We start from the raw sequence: 27496 nt of genomic DNA, 5'->3' as shown, positions 1-27496 counted from the left end.
TTTAAAATTCATTAATTTTTCACGCCCTTTACGACAGAATTTCACTAATTTTCTCAGACTATTACTATATAGTTTCTGCTAAACTTTTATCAGAATTTCTATTTGTTATACATGCTATTTTCCTCAAAATGATAAGAACATGAGGATATTTGTAAGGATTTATTCCTTGATTTGAAGCTCTTATTGGTTTGAATGTAAACTTCGTATTAAATCACTCAGCTGACAAATTTTATTTTTAGATGATAAAAATTCAAAAAGTGGTGAACTGATGCATTTTTAGTGCCCCTAACTTATCTTGTTTTCACGTACTCGTAGAAAACTGCACCAAGAAAATTAGTAAGCAATTGTATATTGGAACAGTTTTAAGTAACGTTTTATCCATCTGAGTTTATTTTATTCATTTTAGAAGTAATTAGATCTTGAAGTCGTAGTCTTGAATATAGTCAACTGTGTGATGTTATTAATAAAAATGTACAAGCTTACATAAGCTAACGGTTTGACGTTTTCTTCCTAAGAGGAATGCCTTCATGGAGAGCTTCATGGAACCTGACTCGCATTCACACTACACATGGGGAAATAAGTGTAATCTCATTCAGCGTCTCTATTCATTGGGGACCTCCCCGGCAGTTATTACTCATATTCAACAGCCTTATCTATTCAGTAACTGGTTTGCTCTAGAACGAAAAACTAAAATCAATCAGGTATTTTAATTATAAAAAACACATGCTGTTTAATTGATTGATGGACTTATATATAAGTAAATTTTTCTTAATGAATATGTTTGCATTTTATAAGCTTGCTTCCTTTGTCTCTATGCATAAGTTTTGAAATAAACATATTAGTAGAAGTGAGGTACAATAAAACTGTACTTACTAAAGTTATCGATATCATTCATAAAAATTGAAACAACATTACCTCTTAAAAACCGATTTCTATAAATACTAAGACTGTTTTAAAGTGGCATTTTGATCTGCGAGCGATTCTCACAGAATGGGTTGACTGCATTGGATTTTCGTAGTTTTTCTGAATGTAAAATATATATTAGCCAGTTTAGCTTAGAAACCATCCTATTTTAGACCCACGGCTCCCACGTAATTTACCATAATCGATAAAACAAACAAACATCATTATCTCATAGATAAAAGGCGAGCACTTTTAATAGAAACGCCTGAAGCGAAGTGGTCAAAAATTATTTTCGCCTGTCTTGCCCATTAGTTCCACATTTGTTTTAGTTAGAAATTATTATTCATGGATTTTTCTTTTATTTCTTAATCAACTATGTTTCGCTTTGGCAGCAGCCAGACCATTGTTAAAATTTTCTTTTTAATTTATGATTAACAATGTAAGAATGAAAGTTATTTTCTAAAAGAAATAAATAATTTAAAATGAAGATTTTAAAGCTGGTTTAAATAAAACAAGTGTTGTGTAAACCAATGAAAAACATATGATGTTTGACGTATGTAAATATACTTAACATTGCCTATTCAGTAAACAAGAACAAACAAATTGTTTCGTGAATCAACAAAGATAAGACGCGACAAAGAAATAAAAAGCTATAAGCCATGTCATCATTTTGGAAACAAAGATTTTTAGTCTTAAATCAGTTTCTATTTTCCACAGTTTCGTTTTATCACTGCATATTTGTCCCATTATTCCTTAAAGATAAAAAAAGATTAGAAGCATTTAAATACGCCACTTTCTAATGGAGTATTTCTCATTATCTGCAGAAACAGCATAAAAAGAATGAAATTTGTACGCGAGGAAGACATTTTATGACATTCTGTAGAGCTTTCAAATACTATGAGAACAAATTAGTAAACAATTTGCATCCATTACTTTCCGGAATAAGCCCAATTTTTTAAATGATCTTTGAATCTTTTTTTTTTTTTTTTTTTTTTTTAACAATTCGTCTTCCATGTAATCTTGAAAGCGAAAATTCTTGGTTTAAGGTGTCACAAATAGTTAATTACTCAAGTGAAATGACAAATTTATTCTATGCGATGTTAATTAATTTTCTTTTTCTTAGGATTCAACTTACCGATGAAAACTTTTTCGAGAATTTCACTGTGCTGTCATGGAGACGGGAGAACAACCGGCTGCAGATTGCTCGACAAGTAAGTTAAAGGAGTTTTAATTAATTGCCGATTAGATGCCTTTTCGGAATTTCATTTCTTTATCATCTTAACTCGTTTTCGTCTTTATATCTTGAACTAGTTTTCCACAAATCTTTCAACAGCAAAACAGATTGCATTCCCAGAAATAATTTTTCAATTATTTAATTAGCTTCTGTGCGATTAAAGTTTAATGAATATCTCTGATTCAGAAGATATTAAGAAAAGCGTCGACAGTAAAGGTTAAGCGATAGCTGAAGTCGCTTCTGTGTGTTAGCTCAATAAATGTTAATTGTAATTCTTTTTATCAAACTTTAGGAATTATTTTTCACATTTAATCGATTTATTTTAATAACTTCCCTTAGGCAGATAGCCCTCGAGGCTTTGCCATAATCACATCACACATCCTCAGGTTATGAAGGAGCATCCAGAGGACGGCCAAACAAGAGATCACATGGCAGACGAAGGTCACGACCGAAGATGGAGAATAGCCGGTTGTCTGGTATTTCTCTCCGATCCTAGTATGATTTCGGCAGCTTTCTAAGTAGGGTCTTTCACATGAGACGTCGGCGTTTCCAGGCAATGATCCTTTTTGAAGATGTCTCGTCATGTCCTCAGATGCTGAGAACAGCTTATTGTTTTTGAAGTCTAAGGAAAAATTATATTTCCTTAAAAAGTCCAATCCGAGTATACATGCATCTGTAATATCCGCCACATATGCCATGTGATGGTAGGCGGCACTTCCAAACATGATGTTCACGTTTAACTTCCCAGCTATGTCGATCTTGTCACCAGACGCAGTCTGAAGGATAACACAATATGGCGTCCAAATAAGTTTATCTTTAAACTGTTCAGCGAAATCTTTCCTAATGATGGTAACATTAGCTCCTGTGTCAATGATCATATTGCAAGGAACTCCCTCGATATGCCCATTGATGGACAGTCCGTTACTGTTGCCATTCACTGTAGAAATCTTGAGTGCTTTAAAACAAGGTTTTTCATTATCTGGCAACCTCCGTTCCTCAATATGGTCATTAATTTGTTGCTGAGAAATGGTCTTAGCTTGGGAAGACGACAGGCCTTAGCTTGGGAATCCCATCTATTCGCATCCGCAACGATAGAATATTGTGTCTTATACACCTGCCAGGAAGTCGTTCCATCATATGTAAATAGTTTCAGAACGGGACCAGCGAGCATCGATAAAAATTTAAAACTATTCGAATTGCTCCCTGCCGTCGCTACGATCTTCTTTAAAGTATCAACTTCTGTCGCAACTGCTGAACCCTATCATCAATTTGTTGTTCGACGGCAGAACTCTCTCTTCTATATAATCTTTTATAGAAGAAATTCTTTCTTCTACTTGTTCTTTCACCGAAGAAACTCTTTCTTCTATTTGTCCAACTTTAGTTTCAACAGTGTCTATTCTGCCTTCCATAGTCTCAAATTTGTTTTCTATTATACAAGTAATCTCTTTTTTTTTATTTCCTCTCGACCTGCTTCAATTTTTCTTGAACGGCTTCCATCTCCTTTTTAACGGATTCTTCCATCTTTTCCTGACCAGCTTGCATCTTTCCGTTAACTGCTTTCATCTCTGCTTTAACGGATTCTTGTCCCGATTTCATTTTTGCTTGACCAGCATCCATCTTTTCTTTCATTTCTTCTTTAAACGAGGGAAAGGCTGATATCAACTGTCTTAATTGTTCTTCAATCGCTCTTGTGATTGGCATTCAAACCCCACTCCTGACCAGCATCCATCTTTTCTTTCATTTCTTCTTTAAACTAGGCAAAGGTTGATATCAACTTTCTTAATTGTTCTTTCATCGCTCTTGTGATTGGCATTCCTGACACCAAAAATTGTTGCGTGCGTACGAGTTCGTTATGAAATGAATGCACAAGTCCGATGAAAAATGAACGAAATGTATTATTATCACAACAAAAATGCTTAATTTTCCTCAGATATTCGTTCAGTATTACAATATCTAACAGTAGTTATCTTTTAACTACTCAAACGTTCAAGAGAACTTAATTGAAAACAGCTAGACAAAGCTAATCCGCGAATTCGCTAGTCAACAAGAGCTGTTTTCTAAACAAACTCTTTAAACAATAACAAACTAACTAACATAACCACGAATTGAGAGGTTTTCCTCCTTTTATAAGATTTTAAATCACAGGTGAGAATTTTCTGGAACTTTCTCGAAATCAAAAACGGATATTTATTTATTTAATGTTAAATGCACGTGCTCTTGTATTTTTAATTTTCCGGCTTAGCTTTCTTTTAATATTCGTCACCCTCTACACTGCACGGGGAATAAAACAATTTAATTTATAGTTCAACTAACATTAGCTATTCAAATACCAAATTCATAAAAATATATTTACGAAAACTAAACTTTACGAAAACTAAGGTCAATAGATATAAATATTTAAATTTTGTAATTTTCATAATTCTCATTCAGCGAATAGCACTTTTGCGGTTTACTCCGCGTATAATGTGTATAAGAAAAATAAAAGCGAGTTTCCTAGAACACGTCTGCCATGAGGTTATTTTTAGCTTTGATGCCCACCAGTGGTTTAGCAGTGAAATCACTGACCTCTGGTAGTTCGGCCTAGATTTGAATCCCAGCGAAAGTGCGGGCCGTATGGGCGTTTTCGTGATTTTCGTCATGTGTAGCAAGAAAATTATTAGGAATCATTAGAATAACAAATAATCCAGAAGGTACAAAACCCTCGTGCGCATCGCCTTAATTAAAAAATCAAACAACTATTTGCAGTAGCAATCAGAAATTTTAGTAAACACCAAAAATGACATATACGTGTCTGTAATACTGCTCTTATACTAAACTTAGCTTAAATTTTACCGCAGATATATAAAATACATGCTACTTTAAATAAAACAAATGCATGCGTTATGTAAATCATACATTTAATAATTGATAAAGACTGTTAAAATCATTTTACGAATATTTACTTGAAAATGTTTCATTGACATTATATAAAATAACATGAAAGCAAGTAATGTTTAAGCAGAGAAGCAGGTAAATATTTAAAATTATACTGTTATTAGTTTACTGTTTAACTCTTTGGGGTTTACTAATTTGTAAGTATGTGCGCCACAGCTTTTAATTACGCTAACCAATTTTTCTCAAGCCTTTTTAGCTATCTTTTCATCTCCTTTCTTGTTGTTGTGCTTCTTCGAAACTGAAAGGTCATTCGAGATGCTACTGATAATCTCCCCCTCCCCCGTCTCGCTCATATACTTCAGCATCTTCTCCCAATTTCACAACCTACACCTTCTATGCATGGAGACCCGTATCTTTGGAACGACAGCGCCTGGTAATTGAAGGATGAGGTACTGTTCCAGTACATTACTTTGGCCTCTGCTTCAGATAAACGGAAAGCACTTAGCTGTCCGAACTAATGTCAGTCGGTTGGTTTTTAGTAACTTTGTCAAAGGCTTAGAGATAAGAGATTCCGGTGAATGTATAGATGTCGCTGCTCCCTTGCGTAGGACTTTAGGTCACTGTTTAGGAACCATGATCAGTGAAGCCGATGTAGTGTAAGTGTGTTCTCTTAAAAGCATCAGTTCCATAATTCCCTTATTAATCACCAAACAACTGTCTTTGATTAAAACAAGTTAGAACAAATATACGTAAAACTAACAGGAACAAAAATCCTACATGCTTCTTGATTATAAATCCACCTCAGGGGATATGCAAAATATAAGTCTCTTATAAAATTACCTGCGTCTTTTCTAGGTGAACGTAAAAATGTAAGACACCTACATTCATGTGATCTAAAATCAAAAATATTATTACAATTATTCTTATGCATTTAAAATGAATATTTTATTCCTTTCTTAATCGATGTTGCTTTTCTTTTAAATATTACATTAATTTTTTTAGTATCCCAGCTGCTATTTTGTATTTCAGTAGCGCGAAATATATTTTAAATAAATACTATAAATTTAAATAAATACGCATTTCTATGATATATTCTCTCAAGTAGAAATTTTGGATATTCAAGCAGCTATGCTTTTTTTGTTACAGACCAGAATTGCTTTGCATCTCATGCTTTTCTATTTCTTTATTACTGACAGACAAGCATATCTTTGCATTTCATGCGTATTCGCTGAAGAAAGTTTAATTATGTTAAGTCTGTCGAAACTTCTAAGGCTCATTCTTATGTTATCGTATCATCAACTGTCTACAGCTAGGTTAAATACAAATCTTGCACTGCATCTTCGATTGGTAAATATCTTAATGCTACGAAATTCCGAGGCCAATCTTGGAAGGTTCATGCAATTTTGATTTGAAACTTGTACTTACCTACCACTGAAGCATAGAAAATATTTGAAACAAAGACAAGAAAACTGAAGCGACAAAGTCACAGGGACGTATGGGTAAGGTACCTATCATCAATTTAATCTTTTTCTCAGAGCAAATGAATTTGTAATTAGCTTCGTGTGCAAAATTAAAAGAATCTGCACAGTATGTCAAATTTCTAAAAAACTAAAGGGATAGATTTTAAGGAACTTTGGTAGGAAAATGCATTCATAACAGAAAAAGAGATTTACCATTCCGAAGTTATTTTATGTACGCATGATTATGTATGCAGTACAGTTCATAGCGCAGGGATGTCCAAAATCCATGTTGTGAAATCGAACTGAAAATGAGTCTTATATATGGTATTTCCCTTTCACAACCAGACAGGTCATGCAATCGTGACCGCATACTGGAGAGAAAATTGAGGAGTCCCAGTGGCAATCTATCGCACTCCTGAAGCAAGAAAATTTTCAAAACCGAGATGGTTCTCTGAGGAGGATGGAGAGCTAAAATTATCCTCCCAAGAGCGTCCCAGACATGCTATATAAAACTAAGGTCAGAAGTTCTGGATGGCCAATCCATGTGACAAATATGCTTACTTTCCAAGTAACCGTTGATCAGAAAAGCCCTATATGGACGAGATCTGTCTTTCATTAAACAGAAACCCAGGACGAACTGCACCCCTGTAACATCGAACATAGAGCTCTACGATCTCCCCCTATACATCAGTAGCAGTCAGGAAGTCTTTGTCAAACACATGCAGGAGTGTGCGGCTGTCCAACATAATGCCTCCCAAACCATTATATCTCAGTAACCGTAATGATTATTTTTCTTCAAATTGACGGATAGTATCGTGTTCAAGGCTCTTTTAAGATACAGGTATGCCGAGAATAAATGTCCACTGAAGTCTGGTTTAAGGCGCATGTTGACTTCACTATGCTAAGTGCACTCTCTTGCGTGTTGCTGTTAGCGGGCTGCAAACAGCAGTTCTTCTGGCATACAGCCCTGTCTCATGAAGCCTTCGGACAACTTTAGACCGTGAAAGTTGGGTTCCATTGACAGCATACAGCTGACATGAGAGCTGTGAATCTGCAGCAATCCTATGTGACCGGAATGGAAGTGCCAAATAACGATCCTTATTCGTTCTTATTCGTCATTTTTGGCTTGGTCGACCTTGTTCAGGTCTTCTCGAGATGAATCTAGTGTTCTGAAACTGTTTCCATAAATCGCAAACGACGCTAGGCGTTACATTGAGCTGCATAGCCGCTCGTAATTGGCGCTTGTGATTGGGTGCTTGTGCGCTTGTGATTGGCCTGCCTCCAACCTACCGAAAATGCTCCATCTCATTTCGTCATCCATACGTTCGTGGCTTCTCATTTTACCTGATACATGAAGGAGTTATGAGCACAGAAACTACCTTTGATACTTTCGTCGATACCAGCAGCAGGTATTTTCCCCTGCTCTTACCAGTACCTTAGAGATTCCAGTTTAAGGCCTGATTTTTGTCAAATCTGAAATTAAATATATCCTCTATATGAGGTGAATTTGTCGGAGAAGAAGTTTGGAGCACTTTGTCTCTTGAAATCAGACTAGGAAGCTTGGCAGCTGGTCAGGTGTGCTCCTTCGACGAATCATCAGGAACTGCCAAAAATCGCCCGTGCTCTTATATCCCTTCCTCAATCATAGCTCCGCAGAAGCGTACGTATGAGCTTACCTATTCGACTCTGAATATTTGCACGATTCTTCGGCGATGCAATTAGGATCTTGGTTCTAAACATTTCGTAAAAATAGACATAATTTGTAAATTCTCTGAATTTTGTACACGAGTGTATAATCAAAAACATTAAGATTCCATAGCTGTCACTCACTTTCCAGCCTGAGAAAAGATAATACCGCAGTTAGAAATAAAAGAGAAGTATCAGGTATTATTGATGTAAAATTTACTACTGTATTTAATGGCACAAAAGCATTTATATAAACAAAATTGAGTTTGAAGAAATTCACCCTACCATACTGCTGGCCCACCAGCGGTGGAAGCGGTAAAGTCGCTGAACACTGGTAGTTCCGTCTGAGGATCGAATCCAGCTGACGGGCTGGCTGCATGGGCGTTTTCGTGTTTTTCCCCCATGTGTAACGTGTATACGAGCCATTCTCCCTTAGAAAGTCTTCCACGAAGACATCCATCTCCTTAGACAGCTGGCCCTCGAGACTTTGCCGTAGTCACATAAACTAAACTAAACCAAACCAAACCAAACCATATTGATTTTAGCTTTCTTAGTTTGGAGTCATTAGAATAGGGAGTTTAGAGTGCTCACGCTTAAGAAGCATTTCAGATATTGCCACAGTAACCTTGACTTTGCTATAATTAGCCATTCAGTGTTCAAACATCTATCCTAGGGCGTTATTTATCGCCGTTCGTACTCAATAGAATGCAAAACACTTAAGTGAGAAATGAACAGAATTTCTGTAATGCATGTCAAACTGTTAGTGTTATCCGTTTATCAAGACGTGGGAAGAACCGATAAAGCCCAGGTAACGTTACATGAAGCCCGTAAGAGTTTTTAATTATTTAAAACATTTATTTCATTGGAAACGTATTAGGTTTGGGGGTAAAAGTGATAAAATTGTCACAATAATAAGAGTTTGATCTAACAGAATGCAGCTCATATTAAGGCTGTTTCTATATATCTAATAGTTTCGAAAAATTGGACAGTGTGTTTTCAGTGAATGAGCACAAATTACTATTCCGACAATACGACTTTTCTAATTTTTACAATATCCGTCTGCCTGTGTATACGTGTGGGAAGATATGTTCGTCTACGATAACTCTTATATAACACTCCCAAAAGTTTCCGTTTTTCGCATTTAAGCTTTCAGCTTTCACACAAAGAATTGAATATATTTCAGGAAAATTGGGCAACTTGAATTGGTACCTTACTTGATGCCCACAGCAGTTTTAATAAAAAATTGCACTAAAATATAACCCAAAGCTTTTCAGTTTTATTATTTAAAACTTATGTATAAATCTAAGTCTTAAATAATAAAACTGTTGTTCTGTTTCAACGGGAACAACATTTTTTGGCTAAAACTGATAAATCGGAAGTGATACTTGAAGCTTTGAACAGATTTCGTGACAAAAATATAGTATGAAATAATCTTAAACTTCTCAGATTTGGTGTTTAAAATTTGCATATGCATATACCAGGTTTATATAATTATGACTGAAAGTAACATATTAGACTTTGTCTATATATTATGGACCAGAAGTGGTACTTTATTTGTAGCTCGTAATAGCTTTTCGTGGGAAAATAGTCATTATAATAAAAATTTAATCTAAAATAAAGCAACGTATATTAAAGCTATTTAATATATTATATATAGACATGACATTTATTTATATCAAGGCATAGAAAAGAATGATTTTTATAACAGTGTTTCATTCGCAGACCTTCCGCTCCTGTAACGGAAGCATGTTATCAAAAAGTGCACACTTTTGCATTGTTGATGACGACTAGGCATAAGAGCAAGTAGCAAATTAGAAAACACATATTGCTTTATTTCTTAAACCTTTTCCATTCATTGGAATAATAAATTAGATTTTGTTTATAGAAGATCAGCCGGAGGTGATACCTCACTGAAAGCTCGTTGTTATTTAAAACATCGAATTGGCGGAAGGTCACTTACTGGCCACATCAGATTTTTTTATTCTTTCTTCAAATGACGCCTCAAAGGAAAAGCTTCTAATGAACTTAATTTAAAATTCTATCTTTTACTTTTCCTTTTTTCGAAGTCCGAGAGATAATAAAGGCAATTTCTTGGCAAAGTTTCCTAACACACAGCTTAAAATCATTTTTATAGGATGTACTTTAATGAAATTAGTTTTTTGGATGTTAGAAATATTCACTAACATAAAAAATTCATTTGGCTTAAAAAGGTTTAATGTTATTGCATTTACATTTTATATAAATGCGTACTTGTATTTGCATGTGTGCACTTATTTTAAAACCACATTTCAATAATAATTAAACTATCTTAAGTGCGATATAATAGACATGCTGCAAAAAGTGTATTTCCCTTCAATTTAATCTGACCAGATCCGGGCGGTCAAAACGCATCGACCTCCAATTTAATTCCAAGTGACCAAACCAGCGTAACTCTGCTAGTTCGCTCTGGCATTCTATTGCGAAGGGTTTGAAGGGGTTGGTTTTCTTAAGGAAAAAGTGCCAGTGTCTCCTAGGTTACGTTAAGTTAGGTTATTCGAATATGGCAAATCCGCAAGAGATATCTAAGAGGAGGACTGCTTTCGCGAAGGACTTTGTGAGGACAATTGGATAGCATTGAAGTTGTACATAGGGAAAAACCAATTAAAAAAACCAACCATGCAGTCAGCCCGTTCGCCTGGGATCGAACCCAAACCATGTCGAACTACCAGCATTACAGCAAATCACCCGAGGGCTATCTGCCTAAGGGGGGAATGTCTTCTTGCACGACTTCTAAAGGAAACTGGCTTCCATTATACTTTAGCATAATTAAAAATTAAATCTCTTAATTTTCTATTTCTTAACTTAGTTCTGCAATCAATATTTGTCAGCCTTTCGAACAAAACATATTTACGTCAATTCTAGTTAACTGTATAGCATGAAAACATTTAATATCATTAAAAATTCTTTCTCAGATTTATGCAAAAGCAAAGCCTCAAGACAGGTTAAGTAACCTTATACACCTGACAAAGTATTCAAAAGAACTCTGGAGCCCAAATGATTTGTACAAATAGTCTATCATAATATTAACTGCATAAAGAAAATTCAAGAATCTATAAATAACCCGAAGAATGTAATTCCTGTGGTACCTCATTTCAGAAAGAAGAATGAAAAGACGTCAGTACGAAAACATGGCGTTGCGCTCAAAAGAGATTCAGAAAACTCAATAGAGACTTGCAAGGGACCTAATTAGGAGAAAATCCTTCGCAAAGAATAATTCAGTTTCCTTTGCGAAAATTCTTCCATTTTTAGACCTTCAGAAAAGAATTGCGGTATTCCTTGAACAAGAATTCACTTTTTTGTTCTTTCATTATATTCTTTTCACCAAATGCACATCGTAGTCGGAGTAAAATTTCTTCAAAAACACTTTAAAACATTTTTTATGAAACATCGCTCGAAAATATTGCGACTTTTTCGGTATTGGTAAAAGAAAATTGGTTCTTTAAAACAAGCTCTCTCTCTCTCTCTCTCTATCTATCTATCTATCTCTCTCTATATATATACCTAATCATAGCTGCAATAAAGCTGTAGAAAGCAATTTATTACTTCCCCTGTAGGAACATACTTTCATAAAAGTCTTTTGATTGAGAATCGCGAAGTGTTAGAGATGCGTAAGATTATTTCTTTATTTTTATTAATAAAAGATTTTATGCTTTCTTTATCCATAAATTGAATTTTATTACTCATTTCAAAACCATTCAACCGAGATTGTGATACATTGCGTGTGAGAGGTTTCAAAACGTTTTCGAAGATTTTCTTTCACAGGTCAAAAGCAGTGTGAATGAGCGTTTCTACTGGAGCGGCACTGGAATCCATAAAACAGAAAGCCTCTGAATGGCAGGCATATAGGCTCAATTTTTAATGCGTAGTTTTGAAATAAAAATTTAAAATTGGATGCTTTAAATGGGTTAGTATAGACCACTACGCTGTTCCTTTAATAGACACTTACTCATAATTTTTTACAAGTTTGACGACCGAATACAAAGGAGTAGCACGTATTTTAACTTTTGTATGATTATTGTACATACATTAATTACATTCAATATGTGTGGTTATTAATACTGACTGCTACGTTAGTGACATATTAATACACACAGAAAACATTTATGTATCGAAGATAATTGTTCAATCACTTATATTAGTAATTGCACAAGGTCAAATAATAAAATCTATACGTTTTTTTATCATTTTCTAATATTTTATTCAATCAGTTATTATATATAGAATATATTTTAAAACGGCTCCTCATTCTAGCTTAAGAAAAAAGTAGGTTTTCTGTGAAGATGTTAATCATGTTTCACCATTCAGCAAAAATACACGAAATTAATATTTTTATGAGAAATCTCAATGTAGAACGTTTCAGTTATTAAACTGCTTCTTAGCCTATTAACGTTTTAAGAACTCTGTAATGAGTCAAACTGGCTTTGAAAAAACATTGCCAGAATTATGTGAATTAGACCACCAGAAAATGTCATTATATATATCGACATTTTTATGGTGGTCTATATAAATGGACATTTTCATGGCGGTCTATATAAATAGACATTTTCGTGGTGGTCTATATAAATTTGGCATTTTCATTGTGGTTTATAAAATTGTAACTGTATCTGCGTAAGCTGACATTTCATAGATTTCAATATGGTCTGGATTATTGAACTAAAATTGTCTACAATATTCCTGCAATAAATTGATAAAAAGCATTGGTGTTCTCTAACGAAGAGCTCATACTCTCTCTAATTTTTTGCGATTGCAATCTTCATCTTTCTTTTTCTTTTATCATTACTAGGTTCTTACATATTAACGCAATCACATTAGTAGAAGTAGCCAAATTTTTAGAATATGTCAAACTTTGGCAACTATGCTAATAACAATCGTTCATACAAGCAACGCCACCGTTTTCGTATGTGGTCTTTTTTGTAGTATTCTGAGTTCCAATTTTCTTTTATAAACAAATCGTGATATTTTTTGTGGCCTTAAACGTAATTTTAGAATATGAGCTTATGGGCTTGTCAGCAATGGAAGAAACTGCAATAAAATTTCTAGAGGAATACAGAATTTTGCTGAAAATATTTTGATTGGAATAACGGGGAAATGCGTTTCATAGACAGCCTCTGTTGTCGAGGGTTTCATGAAGCTGAGTCTGCGCACTTCTCTGATGCTTTTTTAAGCAAAAGCAGATCGCTGTGTACCTCGGGAGAAAAATAGCGCAAAAAATTTACTGAAAGATTTGAAGAATAATATGGTTTTTTTTAATATTTCGTGTAATTCACCTAATCCTTATTTAATAATTCATATTTTATTTTAAATTACTAAAGTGCGTTTTACTTTCATATGTTTATAATGTTTATCAAATTACAATAAATATCCATAGTTTGGGAGTCTTTCTGAAAACAAAAAGGCGCGAAAACTACTAGTTTGCATCCGATGAGTAACCTTTTACCTTTTCATCTGTAAAAAGTCGCCAAATTGCGCGAAGGAGGTTACGTTAATATTAAAATATCTATTATTATTATTATTATTATTATTTCAAGTTATCCTTTCACTTCCAGGCTTGCATACTATTAACGATAAAAATACTTTTTTGCAATTTTTTAAATCATATAAAGTATATATCTATATAGGAAGTTCGCGTGATTGAAGTAAACTAGCTTCCATTTTCGTAAATAAAAATGAGGTTTATGTATAATATTACTCAAATGAATGGGTCTGTTACTTCAAGGAAATCCGATAATTAGTTATACAATTGTTCGTATCACCCGATAATCCGTCACTTTTTCTACCGACATATTTACCGTAAAATGGTTCTACTAGTATTTCATTTGGCAATATTCATAAAGGTTCAGTAATCGCATTGCATTTATTTACAATTTTTGGTTAACCTTTTATCTAAAACTTCGAATTTATATGTCGCCTTTTTCTTTATTTACTTAGAACGTTTCCCAAACTTCACAAAAATGTTGATAAGGAAACAGAAGGGAATTATATGATTTTGCAGTTCACTAAAATTTCATGGCATTGACATCATAATGCAAAATGTGCTGCATTCGCAGGTAGTAAAAGAAATTGATAGTGACGAAGAAGATTCAGTTGAGATCTTTTGACTTGAGGCTGATGAAGCAAAAAATGCATTTTTCAAATTCACCGAAAAAATATAATATTTCAGAAATAATAAAATTCATCATTCTATAGGATAAATTAAAGAAAAAGAAGATCGTAAGTTATGAAACATTGAAATTTTATCTGGAAAATCTTCAGACACTTATAATAACGATGGTTTTAAAGCAAAATAAAAATGATTAAATATAATTATTATGAATAAATTAATTTATTAATAAATTTAATTTATTAATAAATTTAATTCATTAAATATATTTGCCGAATTACTATATGTAATTCTTTTTCATTCTTCAGTACATTCAATAATGAAAAAAGAATTTATGGCATTACGCAACTTTTAGTCCAATTACCCCAGTATATTTGGTAATTTGGCATCTAAAGTTCCCAATGGGCCGCATTATCGAAATTTCGCTAAACTATTTTGTACATGAAATTAGGTGGTGTTGTTCTCGCTCTCTTTGAAATTTTTATAGCATATTTGTAATGTTATGCGTTTGGTATCTTCTTATTTTCAGAAATGTTTGTGTATGAAATTCTTTTATATAGTTCAAGATTTTGTACTTGAACAGAATCATAAAAACTTAGCAAAAATGCACATTATTTGATTAATGAAATTTACCACCTGCTTTCTGCTATCCAAAGAGATCTGTTTCACTGAAGAGAGGAGAAGAGAGAAGCTTCTTTTGGTACTTACGTATTAACGCAACCAGGCCAAAATTCCCATAAATCGCCAAATTTGGCGACCCTACGTGTTTAGACGAAAGTTTATTTGTAAAAAGAAAAAATAACACTGGGCGTGTACTACCACAGCAATGGGCAGCAATTCGGCGGAATTTGCCAAGAAAAGAAAGAGACTGTTTTGGTTACTGTACCTAACAGAAGCTCCGTTACCCTCATTGAAAAAATTTGCAAAACTATCAAGGAAGGAAGCATCATTTATTCGGATTGCTGGAAAGGATACAATACAAGTGAGTTCGAAAATGCTGGATTTCTGCATGGAACTGTTGATCACAAATATAACTTTGTGGATCCCAACACGGGCGTTCACACACAACATGTAGAGCACATGTGGGGCTCAGCCAAATGGCGCAACAAAAAACAGAGAGGAACAGCCCGTCATCATCTTGACTCGTACCTTATCGAATTTATATGGCGCCAAGCTCAGGCTGTTAATGGCGAAGACGGTTTTCAATCAGTGCTAAAAGCAATAGCCAAAAGATTTCCGCCGAAAAAATAATTCTGCAACTTATTCAAATTCGAAACCGGAAGGGGTTTAATTGCTATTTTATATTTTAAAACAAAATAATATAAAATAACTGTATTAAAAATTATCTGTAATTAATAAATGTACATTTTCTTTCTATTCATACTTTTTTACTCAAACTTACAAATCGCGCCAACCTGGTTGCGATAATACGTAAGTACCCTTCTTTTTAGCTGGAGTGAAATTAAAGCAATAATTACCAAGGATGGGATGATTGGTTTGCTATATTTGACTATGGCAAAATACATGAAGGTTAACCAAGACAAAGGAAGGGGTGCCGTCGGGGAGAATAAAAAAAAAAACTGGCTTGTTTTCACCTTACACGTGGAAAAAACTATGGAACTGCCCATGAAGCCATCCCGTTTGCTGGAAGTCGAGCCCAGATCAAACTGCCAGCGTTCAGCGGCTTTATCGCTCGGCCAGTGGTGGGCCCCAATTATGAGGCAAGGGAATAAAATAAAGAAGGAATAAAAGAATTTGAAGGAAAGTTAAATGTAATCTAGGTTTAGAGCAGTAAAAAATTCAATTCGTAAATCGAGATATACTAGAAATATAAGAATAGAAATATAAGTTACTAGACTTATATTTACCCCTGGATGATGTTTAGAATTTTATCTGTAAAACATCCATCGCTTCATTTATATTCAAGGAGTATTATTCAATTTAAGAAGTTTACATTTCAATTTAAGCTATTATTTCTGAAGTTTTTTATTCTTTTAACGGTAGTCCATCACTTTCTTACGTAAATTTTCCATTTTGTGTATTTGAAATTCTTTAGGCACTTAAAACATCTTTTTTTAAGTAGAACCAAATATGATGCAAAAATTTGTCTAATTTTTCTCACCCCAAAATATTTTTTAGTTGTATGTCGGTTTACTAGCTGTAATATTATAACAGAATGAGAGTAGAACGTTCTTATTTTCATACAGTAATGTTAGATATACTTCTTTCAAAAGAACCACGATTCCATAGATTCTTCTGAACATATATTTTATCGGTGAATAGGATTTAAGCATTTTCTACTAGATCCTCTCACGATTAAATCTTCCGTCTACAATTGCGTCAGCTTTTCCGAGAAATTTTAGTTAACTGCGAGTTAGAGATACCCACTCAAAAATGGGGTGGATTGACGCTGTTGGGTATTTTGTTTCATTGATTCCGAATCCCCGCAGCCTTCTATGGGGTAAATCAGAGCCACATGTGGTGGTTGTTTTTTCTTGAAAATGAATTGAGTACTACTACTTGGATTAATAAATTAATACCCTTTTATCACGAAACATTCTGGAATTAAGTATAAAATTTTAAACCTCACACACAAATCTAAGTCTAGTAATCTCAATGTATCTCTATTTAGAAGTTGAATTTTTATACAGTTCCCAATCTAGATTTCATTTCTTTCCTTCAAATTCTTTATTACTTTATTGATTCATTCCGTTGCCTCATCTTCCGTAATTACTTCTTTAATTTCAATCAAGCCAAATAGAAGCTGCTTGCAGCTTACAATGAATTAGGTTTTGTTTGAATGACAGGAAACTGCGGTAACTTCATATCAATTAATGTGCATTTTAGGTTCATTTTTATGATCCTGTTGAGATAAAACATCTTAAAATATATAAAACAATTTCATTAATAAATCTTTTTTAGAATAAGAAAGTATCAAATACATGACGTTGCAAATATGTCCAAGAGTGCATAATAAAATTTTCAAGAGGGCAAGGTAAACACCAAATTTCGTATAAGAATAACACAATTCCGAAAACCCTACGGAAAACTGTTAAAAATAATCCTGCATATTAGATACGCATAAAGGAGTATATTAGATGTACACTCTGATGTATATTATATGTACACTGTTCTATTAGGTACACACAAAACATTATTTTTTAACAGAAAACTCTGGAGTTATTTCTTTTATGATATTTATATAAGGCTTTAAAGCGTGGCTTTTCAGACTTAAAAATGAAAATCGACTTTCAGGCATACACTTTTAAGCATCTAATCACTAGTCGTTGTAGCAACCATTTGTATTTTGTGATGATTGATTTGGGAAAGAGGTAATATATTCACAATCCTTTGACATGGTGCCAAAATTTTCCTTTTAGTGGCAAATTTTGAAAATGAGTTTTTATATGTTAGCTTATACAATGGAACTATGAAATCTTCTTTCCGAGTCTAATGAATTCAATTATATGCTGTTAATAAGGTTTTGAATTAAACGTTTTAAAGCTACTCTTCTCGTATTTATTCTCTTTCGCAGCTAAATAAACCTATTTTACTTTGAAACTGAAGATATACAGAACACAACATTACCTGTTACAGATTTGCTAGTTATGCTCATGTATGTTGTTAAATATTCCTGTTATTTCAAGCTGTCTTTTAGATGAAAGAGGAAAAATATGCTACAAATGACTGATTATCCGCTGTTCGTATGCAGCAGAAAAGCTCCCGAAATTTGCATTATTTATATCAGTTATTGATGTGGGTAGTATGTATTATATTTGGTTTATTTGTGTGTGGTAAATATTATATTTCTGCCTACAAGACAAATAATAGTGATCCATGTAAATTTCATTCAACACGTTATCTAAACAAGACACTCGCAGTGAACTCACTTCAACGAAGAAGTGCTTTCTAAATATTTTCTTTTCCGTTTCAAGGAGAGGTGACTATTTATACTTTTATTAGCTTTAAATGCAAATAATGGAGCAACATTCAGTAAAAATATTTTTAATGTCTTTTTTTTTTCATTTCTTCTTCGAACATGTATTACAAAAATATTACTTCTTCATAAAATGGGATAGCATTCCAGCGAATGGTTTTCGCCCTCCTATCGCGTATAGTAATATTGTGGGGAAACTCAATTTCCAACTTTGAAATTTTCTGCACTCACTGTGATATTGAACGATTTATGAAATAATTTTATACCCTTAGCCTTTATTGTGATCCTATATGGTTTTTCTGTTTCAGGTTTACTGATTCGAGGAAAAGAGTAGAAGTTATTCATACGATAAGATTAAAAAAAGAAGCACCGTATACTAAAATTTAATTCTCAAATAAGCCTTTTTTTTTTTTTTTTTTTTTGAAAATGCCTAATATTGAAGCAGCAATACGCAATACAGTGTTTTTAGGATATCGAAAGAAATTAAAGCTTTAACTTCTTTATTTCCCTCACCTTCAAGCAAATAAACTTTAGAAAAGCTTTCGCCAGATTAACGCTGTAACCGGGGTATTGATCACTTTAGTCTTCCGATGAATAATTTTACAAGCAAGCCATAGAAGCGGAATTTCGAGTTGCTAAAGTTTCCGAAGCTGGGATTTTCATTACATCATTTGAAACTTATTGAAATTTTCAGTCTCAGACCATATAAGAAAGATGAAATTTGGTTTCTATGGTTGTTTTCTGTAATGAATTCAATAGTTAAAAAATGCATTAGTCTACGCAAGCAGTTAGTGAGTCTGCACTTTACCCAAAATTCTATTGCCGACTTTTCATTATGGGCAATTACCAAATTGTTAAATCCATAGGATATCAAAAAAGGATTTAAAATCAAAAAAGAATTTAAAAATTAAACTAGTATTTCAATGGCGTCTTAAGAAATATAGAACTATATAAACTTACGCAATCTGAAACCAGCGCGTACGCTAGATTTGGCGCGCTGTTAAATGGGCGCGTTTGCTAGATTTGGCGCTTTCGCGCATACATTTTCGCTGAAATTTTTTTACGGCCCTCAAAACAGAAGAGTACCCATCTGGTATTTCCATTTTTCAGAAAAGTTGCTATTTAATTCTCCTTTTACTATTCAAATCGGTTATTTAATGAAAAATAGTATTTGAATTTATAAATGAGTAAAAATGAATAAATTAAAAATGAGTGGCACGCGTGCTTTAAAAAATAGTGACAAAAATTCGAGTTTTTGAACGAATATTATTTTATTGCAAATATTTCGGAAAAAAAATGAAAATATTTTTTTAAGGATATATAACTAATTTCTGTGGCAGCTTTAAAACAGAAGTAGCTTTCAACGCTTGGCAAAGTTATCTCCGTAGATACTGTTTAACTAGTAGCACAGCATACAACTCAAGTGTAACATCTCAGTTTATTAGCCCCTCCTGGTGGGTTTTACAAAACAAAAAATGATGATGCAAACTAAAATGAGTCTTTACAAAACTTATAAATATTTACACGACTTGCCTCGATGATAAGATTCCAATTATTTGCTTTCACAGCCTGTATCTCAGGCCTACAATATATAAGTAGGACCCGATATAACTACTTTTTTTAACTACTTTAAACATCTTACCGATTATGTATAATATATCTTGGTATGTGCTTAAAAATTACTATAAACGACTTACGCAGGCAAGATGGAAACAGACTTACGCGGTGAAAGCTCCGGTTAAGATTAATATGCTACTTTTACTATGTAAAACTATGCAATCTGCCTAGTCTGAACAAATATAGTGAAGATTTAAGAAGAGGTTACGTTAAGTTCCTTGCATAATAACAAAGCATGGAAGAGCTATTTTAATTGAGAGAATGTCTTCGTCAAGAAATTAGCCCGTATTCATGTTGCACGTGGTGAAAAAAGCACGAAAATCTACAGTGCAGTCAGCCCTGGATTCGAACTTGGGTCGAACTACCAGTATTTTGCGTGCACTCGGCCACTGGTTGGACACTGCAAAAAGGAAGTAAGTTAGAAATTAACTTGAATATAATTGTTAGGAATAACTGCTGCAGTATGGCTTAAATTAATGTTCAATTAAATGATGTTATCTGAAATATGTAACTTGCTGAAAATCTAAATAAAACTAACACTGTTGTTTTTTGTTGAAGAAATATTAAATTTTTCAAGGCTTCATATTTTGTGGAAATAAGTATAACTTTCATTTAATTGCATATGTTATGTTAACTTGAAATTTGTAAATTTGAAGTAACACTCTGAGCAAAATGTAATGCTATTTAATAAAAGCAAATATGAATAGGTTAGTATTAACTTCTTAAATGTGATGTTGTTATAACCCAATCTTGCATAAATGATAGAATACATAAATGCTTAGTTTCTAATTTAAACTCCTTTTAATTAAATTTGCTTAAACGCAGACTGGATTGACGAAATGTGTGGAAAAAATTATATCAAATTGAATCATTAGTTTGAGATTTAAATCTTCATTATTATCTTTAGCTGCATTGCTTAGTTTGCTATCCAACTTTCTTTCATAATATCACTCCGATAGATAACTTTTAGGTATGCTATTTGTCAAACAATTATCTTACATAACTGCAAGTAAACTATGTAAAGCAAAAATGTCTAGTAACTACCGTTTTAAGAAACATAGGTTAATAAGTACTTGTATATTGCCACAGACATGTTTTTGCTTAACCATGTTATATGTATTTAAGTGCTTTCAAATTCCAAAGTATTTTTTAACGTTGTAATTAAAAACCGCTCAACCTCTATTAATTCCGATAAGCAGGTTTCAACAGTTCTTCAGAAGAATCTTCCTTTTCCGAATTTAGGAAGACTACCTTAAAGAAATAACGAAATATTTTAATATACTATTTCGTGATTTTGAAAAAAAATATTATTCATTTATAAACGTTTTGATAATTTTATTAGTCGCGATTTTAAATTAAAGTATACCATTTGGAGGATGTACGTATCCTGCCTCTTTTGTGATATGGACTACAAATTATGATGGACTTGAATTATATGTGATATGGACTTGAAATTAGAGCATTGTTCATAACTTTGAGAGCACGAGTGAAAGAAAAATGGGTTTACCTTAAAATTTCATTGTTTGATGATAAAGATTATTTAAACGTAAGTGAAAATTATATTTTATTTTCCCCATTTCATATAAAACTGTTTTCATAAGAAATGCAAAAGTGCCCCTTTCAGTAATAATTATTCTAAAGAAGAAATTTGTAAAAATCCTGTGTTTTCTGATTTTTATTGATACAGAATTTCACAAGTAATCAATAAGTCTTCTTTATCAGCTGATACTTAAACAGTTAGAAAAATCTTATGTTCAAAACCACTCACTCCAGCTATTTGGAGGACCACCAACGGCCGAGCGGTAACATCGCTGAACACTGGTAGTTTGGTCCGAGGTTCGAATAGCTGGTTGCATGGCTGTTTTCGTGGTTTTCCCCGTGTCTAATGTGTATACAAGCCAGTTCCCCTTAGAACGTCCTCCACGAAGGCTTCCTACCCTTAGGCAGATAGCCCTCGAGGCTTTGCCCTAATTAAATAACCTAACCTAAAAGGTTTCTGTTCGGTCTTCTCTTTCTAGATCATGCATGGGGTACGCTGGCAATTCGAGTTTCAGATCACTAGTTTAAAACGTCAAATCTTAATAATTTGGTAAGAGTTCCTTTGCTTTATAGACTTTTTAAATTTTCGTTTAAGATAATTTCTTTGATTATGTGTACCTCTAGTTTCGTTCAAAAAATCAATTTATTCTCATAGGATTTTATGTGTTATTTGGAGCATAAAAGTGCTATGCCATTTATCTGCTGATGCTGGGTATCATCTTTCGTTTTGCAACTGATCTACTGATCAGTTGAACTCAAATGATCAGTGTATCAACTGATTATTTCGGTTCGTATGATGACAGGAAAAGTATAAAATGTGGCAAAAATGAAAAACAATCATACGTTGTTGTTATGTCTAAAGAAATTAATCATATAAAAAATTCACCAGCAATAAGTTAAAATATTCTTTAAAGCATAATGTTGGTATAACCGAAATAAGAGAAGATGCGCATGAAACACTGGTACTTCATATGCATGGTTATTCAAAAATGACGTGCAGTAAATAGATAGTTATTAGTTATAGACATAGTTATACATTATAGATAGATTACTTTAGACATACTTTAATAGACAGAAAACTAAGTATACTAGAATTTAGAACAGTTTTATGGGGATTTTAACGTATTATGTTCCCAAAGGTTCTTAAATAAAGTTATGCGAAATTTTTAAAAACTGCATAAAATCTTTTTAAAAAAACTTTAAAATAGATGCGCGTAAAACACTGGTACTTTATGCATGGTTATTCAAAAATTGCGTAATACACTGACAACCAATAAGTATTTCGACACCCGTGATAGAAAAGAAAAACTAACTTTATTCAAAATCAATAGTTGGTAGAGCCTCCACGAGAGGTAATTACAGCGTGGACCCTCCGGGGCATACTTTCCACAAGTCTTTGTATGACAGCTAGTGGTATTTTCTTCCACTCGGCTTGGAGAAGACATAGGAGTTCCTTCACCGATTTTCCACAAGTAGTGCACCCTGAATTCAGCGATGCAACTCGTCCCAGAGGTTCTCGATAGAGTTCAGGTCTGGACTCTGGGCAGGCCAGTCCATTCAATGAACTCCAATGGCACCATACCAAACCTTGGTTAACGTCGAAACGTGGCAACTGGCATTGTCGTCCTGAAAGTAACAGGGGTGCAACCCGTAAAACTGCCACAACGTAGGAAGCACATTGTCATCCAAAATAGTGCAGTAGGCATCGGAGTTGAGCTTACCATGAATGGGGCTAAGGGTCCCAGCCCATACCAGGATAAACACCCCCAGACCACAATTCCACCTCCGCCGAACTTGACTGTTGGCACAATGCATTCTGGCAGGAGACGTTCTCCAGGTAGACGCCAGACCCAGATCCTGCCATCCGAACGGTAAAGGGTGAACCTTGATTCGTCACTCCAAAGAACCCGTTTCCACTGATCTACGGTCCAATTTCGATGTGCTTTGCACCACATTAACCGAGCAGCGCGGGTGGACTTTATGATCAAAGGCTTATGGACAGCAGCACGACCATGAAAACCAAGCAGATGTGCTTCCTTACGGATGATATTCATTGAAACAATACTCCCGGATGTCTGTTGAAACTCCTCGCGGATGAGGGCCATCGGTTGGGTGCGGTTCTTCCGAATTTCTCTGGACAGCACTCGTCGGTATCTATCTCCCAGTTTCGTTGGTCTGCCGACTGGGGGCACATTCCGACAGTCACCGCTCACCTTCCACTTCTTAATCACATAGGCCACTGTCGATGTTGGGTACTTCAGATCGCTAGATATGTCCCTTAAGGTTCGGCCATATTTGTGATAACCGATAATTATACCTTTCTCGAAATCAGAGAGCTTCCAAACTACGAGGCATCTTGCATGCGACTAAAGCCGATGCTGTTTCCTACACGATATATACCGGGGGAATCTGTGACGTACCTTAGGACCGTAGATATCGTCATTTGCATAGGTGTCCAAATACTTATTGGTAGACAGTGTAGTCTAGTATATTTAAAAGCTAACTATATGAGAATTTAGAATAGTTGTATGGGGCTTTAAAGTATTATTTCTCCGAAGATTTTAAATAAGGTTGTTTGAAATTTTTCAAAGTTTCATATAAAAACGAAATGACAAGATTTTCTTATTTTTCTTTCAAGGATTAATGCTTATGTTGGCCCTCTGCATGTTGCTTCTAGAGTGCACTTTGAAATATGTAATCTATGGACAACTTCTGGCGCTTACAATATGTAAAATTGGAGTATATGAGGATTTATATAATTTCGCCTTGTGTTTACTCATGGCGTGTATAGTAGCACATCTAACTAGCAATCAAAAGACCTGCAGATTCAGCCCTGACAAGGGCAAAGTTAGTTTTTCATGATTTTTGCTTTGGAAACCTAGTAAACTCTACATATTGAACGATTTAAAATGTGGTGGGCAATAATTAGTCACCACATGAATTTGGCCGACAGGCTTTCATGCCTTTCCATAGTTCGAAAGGAGAAAGTAAATAAAAATATATTTCATTCCTTCCGTGTGTGCTTTCGTAATGTAAGAGATTCTACGTTCCGCTAGTAACAGAAAGATTCGGGATACGAATCCTGGCAAGGGCAAAAATGATATTCCACGTTTTTGTTTTGAAACACTTTATCACCTACGCATTATTTTAATGTATTGCCCTCTTTTTATCATACGGCTGAGTTATTTTTTAATTCAATTTTTATTAAAAAGGAATTATTTTTTATGAAAGAAACATTTATTGGAAGGCTGCATTTTGTTTTATTATATAGTCAAGTGTTTTTGGTATAAGAGTTGCTATTGTAGCGGAAAGTTTGCACATGTTTTTAATATTTCATTTTGTTAATTTATTTGATAGAAAATTCACAATGATGACTTCCGCTTCCGAATACATAAAGCAGATGTACATTCGAAAGTCGAAGAGTAATTTTTTATAAATTTCGACACTAACTGTAAAACACAGCAGTAATTGGTGGAAATAGGCAATCAGTCGAAGATACGATCAAAACTGCAAACGGGTAAAACTCATCATAACACCGAAAGAAAATACCCTTTCAAAATGGATAATATATATATGAATATTGTATGTAGAAAGTTAGCAAAAATTTTCTGTTATCGAGAACTTGGGACTTTTATCAAAAGATTACTTTCCTAAGAATTCTGAAGTTCTCAGAAAAAACTCTCAAAATATACTGAAACGAAACGTCTGATCAATAGAACAGAGTACAACTTACAAAAAATAAACAAACTATTATGATTCAGCACCGAATACCCATCTATGTTTGAAGAGATGCCGTTGTGGAGTGCTTTCTAGTGAAAATTGGCTTATATTTGAGTTGTATGCCGGAGAAATCACGAATGCAACCATGCAGTCATCCCATTTTGCTATAGGTTGTCGAACTCAAGAAGATATCTGGCCGTATCCAATATTGTATCAACGCAATTCTCAAATACTGATGGCTTTGAAAACAACATGCAGTCTGACGGGCTTAGGATCTTCATGAGACTTACATGTCACCTCTGTTCCGAATCTTAAGCATGAGAAATTCCTTCCACAGACAAGCTTTTATGGAAACCTAAAAGCGTATTGTATTTCATTTTCTCAAATACAAGAGTAATTCTGTTACGTCTGCGATTCGAAATGTGATTGTTCTGTTTTCAATTCGAAATGAGATATAACTTTATTCAAAAACTGAAATTTTTTAACTCCAGTTTTAAAGAAAATACAAATGCATGATATGGTTTCCCTGCAACATCTTACATAGGCAAGGTGTTCACAAAAAGATAAGAAAAGTTAATTTTATCAGATAATTAGTAATACATAATTTTCATTTAACAAAATACAAACAAGTAATTTCATTAAAATGCAATTAGAATTAAACAAAACAAGGAGCTGGAAATATGTCTTTTATTTATGTCGAGCAAAGTGAGACTGCAAATGCTGTACTCGCTTATAATGTTACACTCTTATTTTACTTAAACTAAATTGATAATCTTTACAAAACTGTTCACCAGCGGCCCCACAGGATAAGATCGCTGAAATTGTAGTTCGATCTGGTCTTAATTCTCGGCGAATGGGTTGGTTGTATGGGAGTTTTCGTGCTTTCCCCCATATGTAACGGTGTTACTAGCCACGTTTCCTTAGAATGTCCTGTACGAAAGCATCTTTTCCCTAGTAATCTTTGAGCTTTGCCATAATTTAATAAACCAAAACCCTTACTAGATAACCGGATGATTTTTTGTCGTATCTTTATTTAGTCTACTGCAGTACAACTGACAACAACACGTGTATAAGCAGACTAAATATTCATTGCTGTTTCAACTTGAAGTTTACAGCTAAATAAAATAATAAAATGTCTGGTGTTTGAAGTCTTTATGATACAACAGTAGTTTGCAAATGTATTTACAAATCAAAATATGAAGCTTAAGAACCTGGTTCCTGAGATAACTGTCTTTTCGAGTAACTACAAGTGCAAAATTAACTCACCAGCTGTCAGCATAAAAGCGAAAAGAATTGGGATCATTGCACATAGGGCAAAACTCGTTCTCTCTAAACTTGATTTCCTTTCGTTATTTTTGACGCACGTCATTTATATATTCTGGTTGAGTATACAAAACAGTAGAAATGCGGGAAGGAAAAAAGCATGTTAATCTTACATCTTCAGGAAAATTTTCATGTGTAGTTTTCAGATTCAGGTTCAAAATGCAGGGTTTAAATTTATGCCGGAATTATTGAGCTTTTGATGTTTGAGCTACACATAAACGTAGAGCAGCTCTTGTATACAAAACAAAAGAGAGAAATGCGTTAATTAAATTTCTTTTACTTCGTATAATACTTGCTAACGATTTTGAGAATTGTTGTTTCTGCAAGTAAAACTCCATTTATTATTTACTAATTATTCTGCAATAATTTCATTTAGGTAAATAACGACTGATTTTAAACTGTAGTTTTTATTCTTAATTTGGAAACCTAAAACAAAGTGTTTTAAATTAAAAGCAGGAGTAAATATTCGGATAAGAAATTACTCCAAAACATATTTGCTTTATAAAGTTCCTGAAACAGAATTTTAATTTTTGAAGAATCTGTTAATGTTTCGCTTTCGTTTAAAGCTAAAGGGATTACTCATTTTATAATACTTTTGCTCTTGTCATTTGATGTTAAAAGAAATTAAATTATTTGATTTCCATTAACTGAATAAGACTTAATGAGGAAGAAATATGTACCTAATATGCTTCATTTTGCCTTAGATTATTAGGTGAACCGCGACTCAATACTTACGACAATGCCTTAATGACCATGATAACCTGGTTACTGGGAGCAAAATGGAGTATAAAGAGAGATCATGATATTGAAAGATATTAAAAAAAAAAAAAGAAAACCGAGGACGTCGACGAAAAATAGTACTTAAGTGGACGAGAGAAAAGAAACACTAAATAATATAGCACTTAAGGAGAAAGGAAAATATGAATAAAAAAGAGAGTACAAAAAAAAAAGAAGTTTGAAGTATAATATGAGCAAAATTGATATTTAAGAATAATCAAGGGGAATTGAATTAGAGGAAATACAGGTTTTCTTCATAATAAAAAAAAGTCTCTTCTTTAAAGTAG

At 33.7% G+C, this 27496-nt stretch overlaps 1 protein-coding gene across 3 annotated transcripts in view; it reads left to right on the top strand.

Moving 5' to 3' along the window:
• LOC118186652 (BAI1-associated protein 3-like) overlaps positions 1-27496 on the top strand; it is a 600433-nt gene that overhangs the window by 220391 nt on the left and 352546 nt on the right. For all 3 annotated transcript variants that reach the window (XM_085808773.1, XM_085808772.1, XM_085808771.1), the window contains one exon: positions 2027-2114. Coding sequence is in view for 2 of the 3 variants with exons in the window: in XM_085808772.1 (XP_085664898.1) it covers positions 2027-2114 (88 nt within the window). In the remaining variant the exon portion in view is untranslated. The remainder of the gene's footprint in view (positions 1-2026; positions 2115-27496) is intronic.

This window comes from Stegodyphus dumicola, chromosome X2, assembly GCF_044657685.1.
Source record: "Stegodyphus dumicola isolate Sdum_Otavi_A_Nest chromosome X2, ASM4465768v1".
In the NCBI taxonomy this organism is placed as follows: Eukaryota; Metazoa; Arthropoda; class Arachnida; order Araneae; family Eresidae; genus Stegodyphus; species Stegodyphus dumicola.
This window is presented reverse-complemented; position numbering and strand designations above follow the sequence as displayed.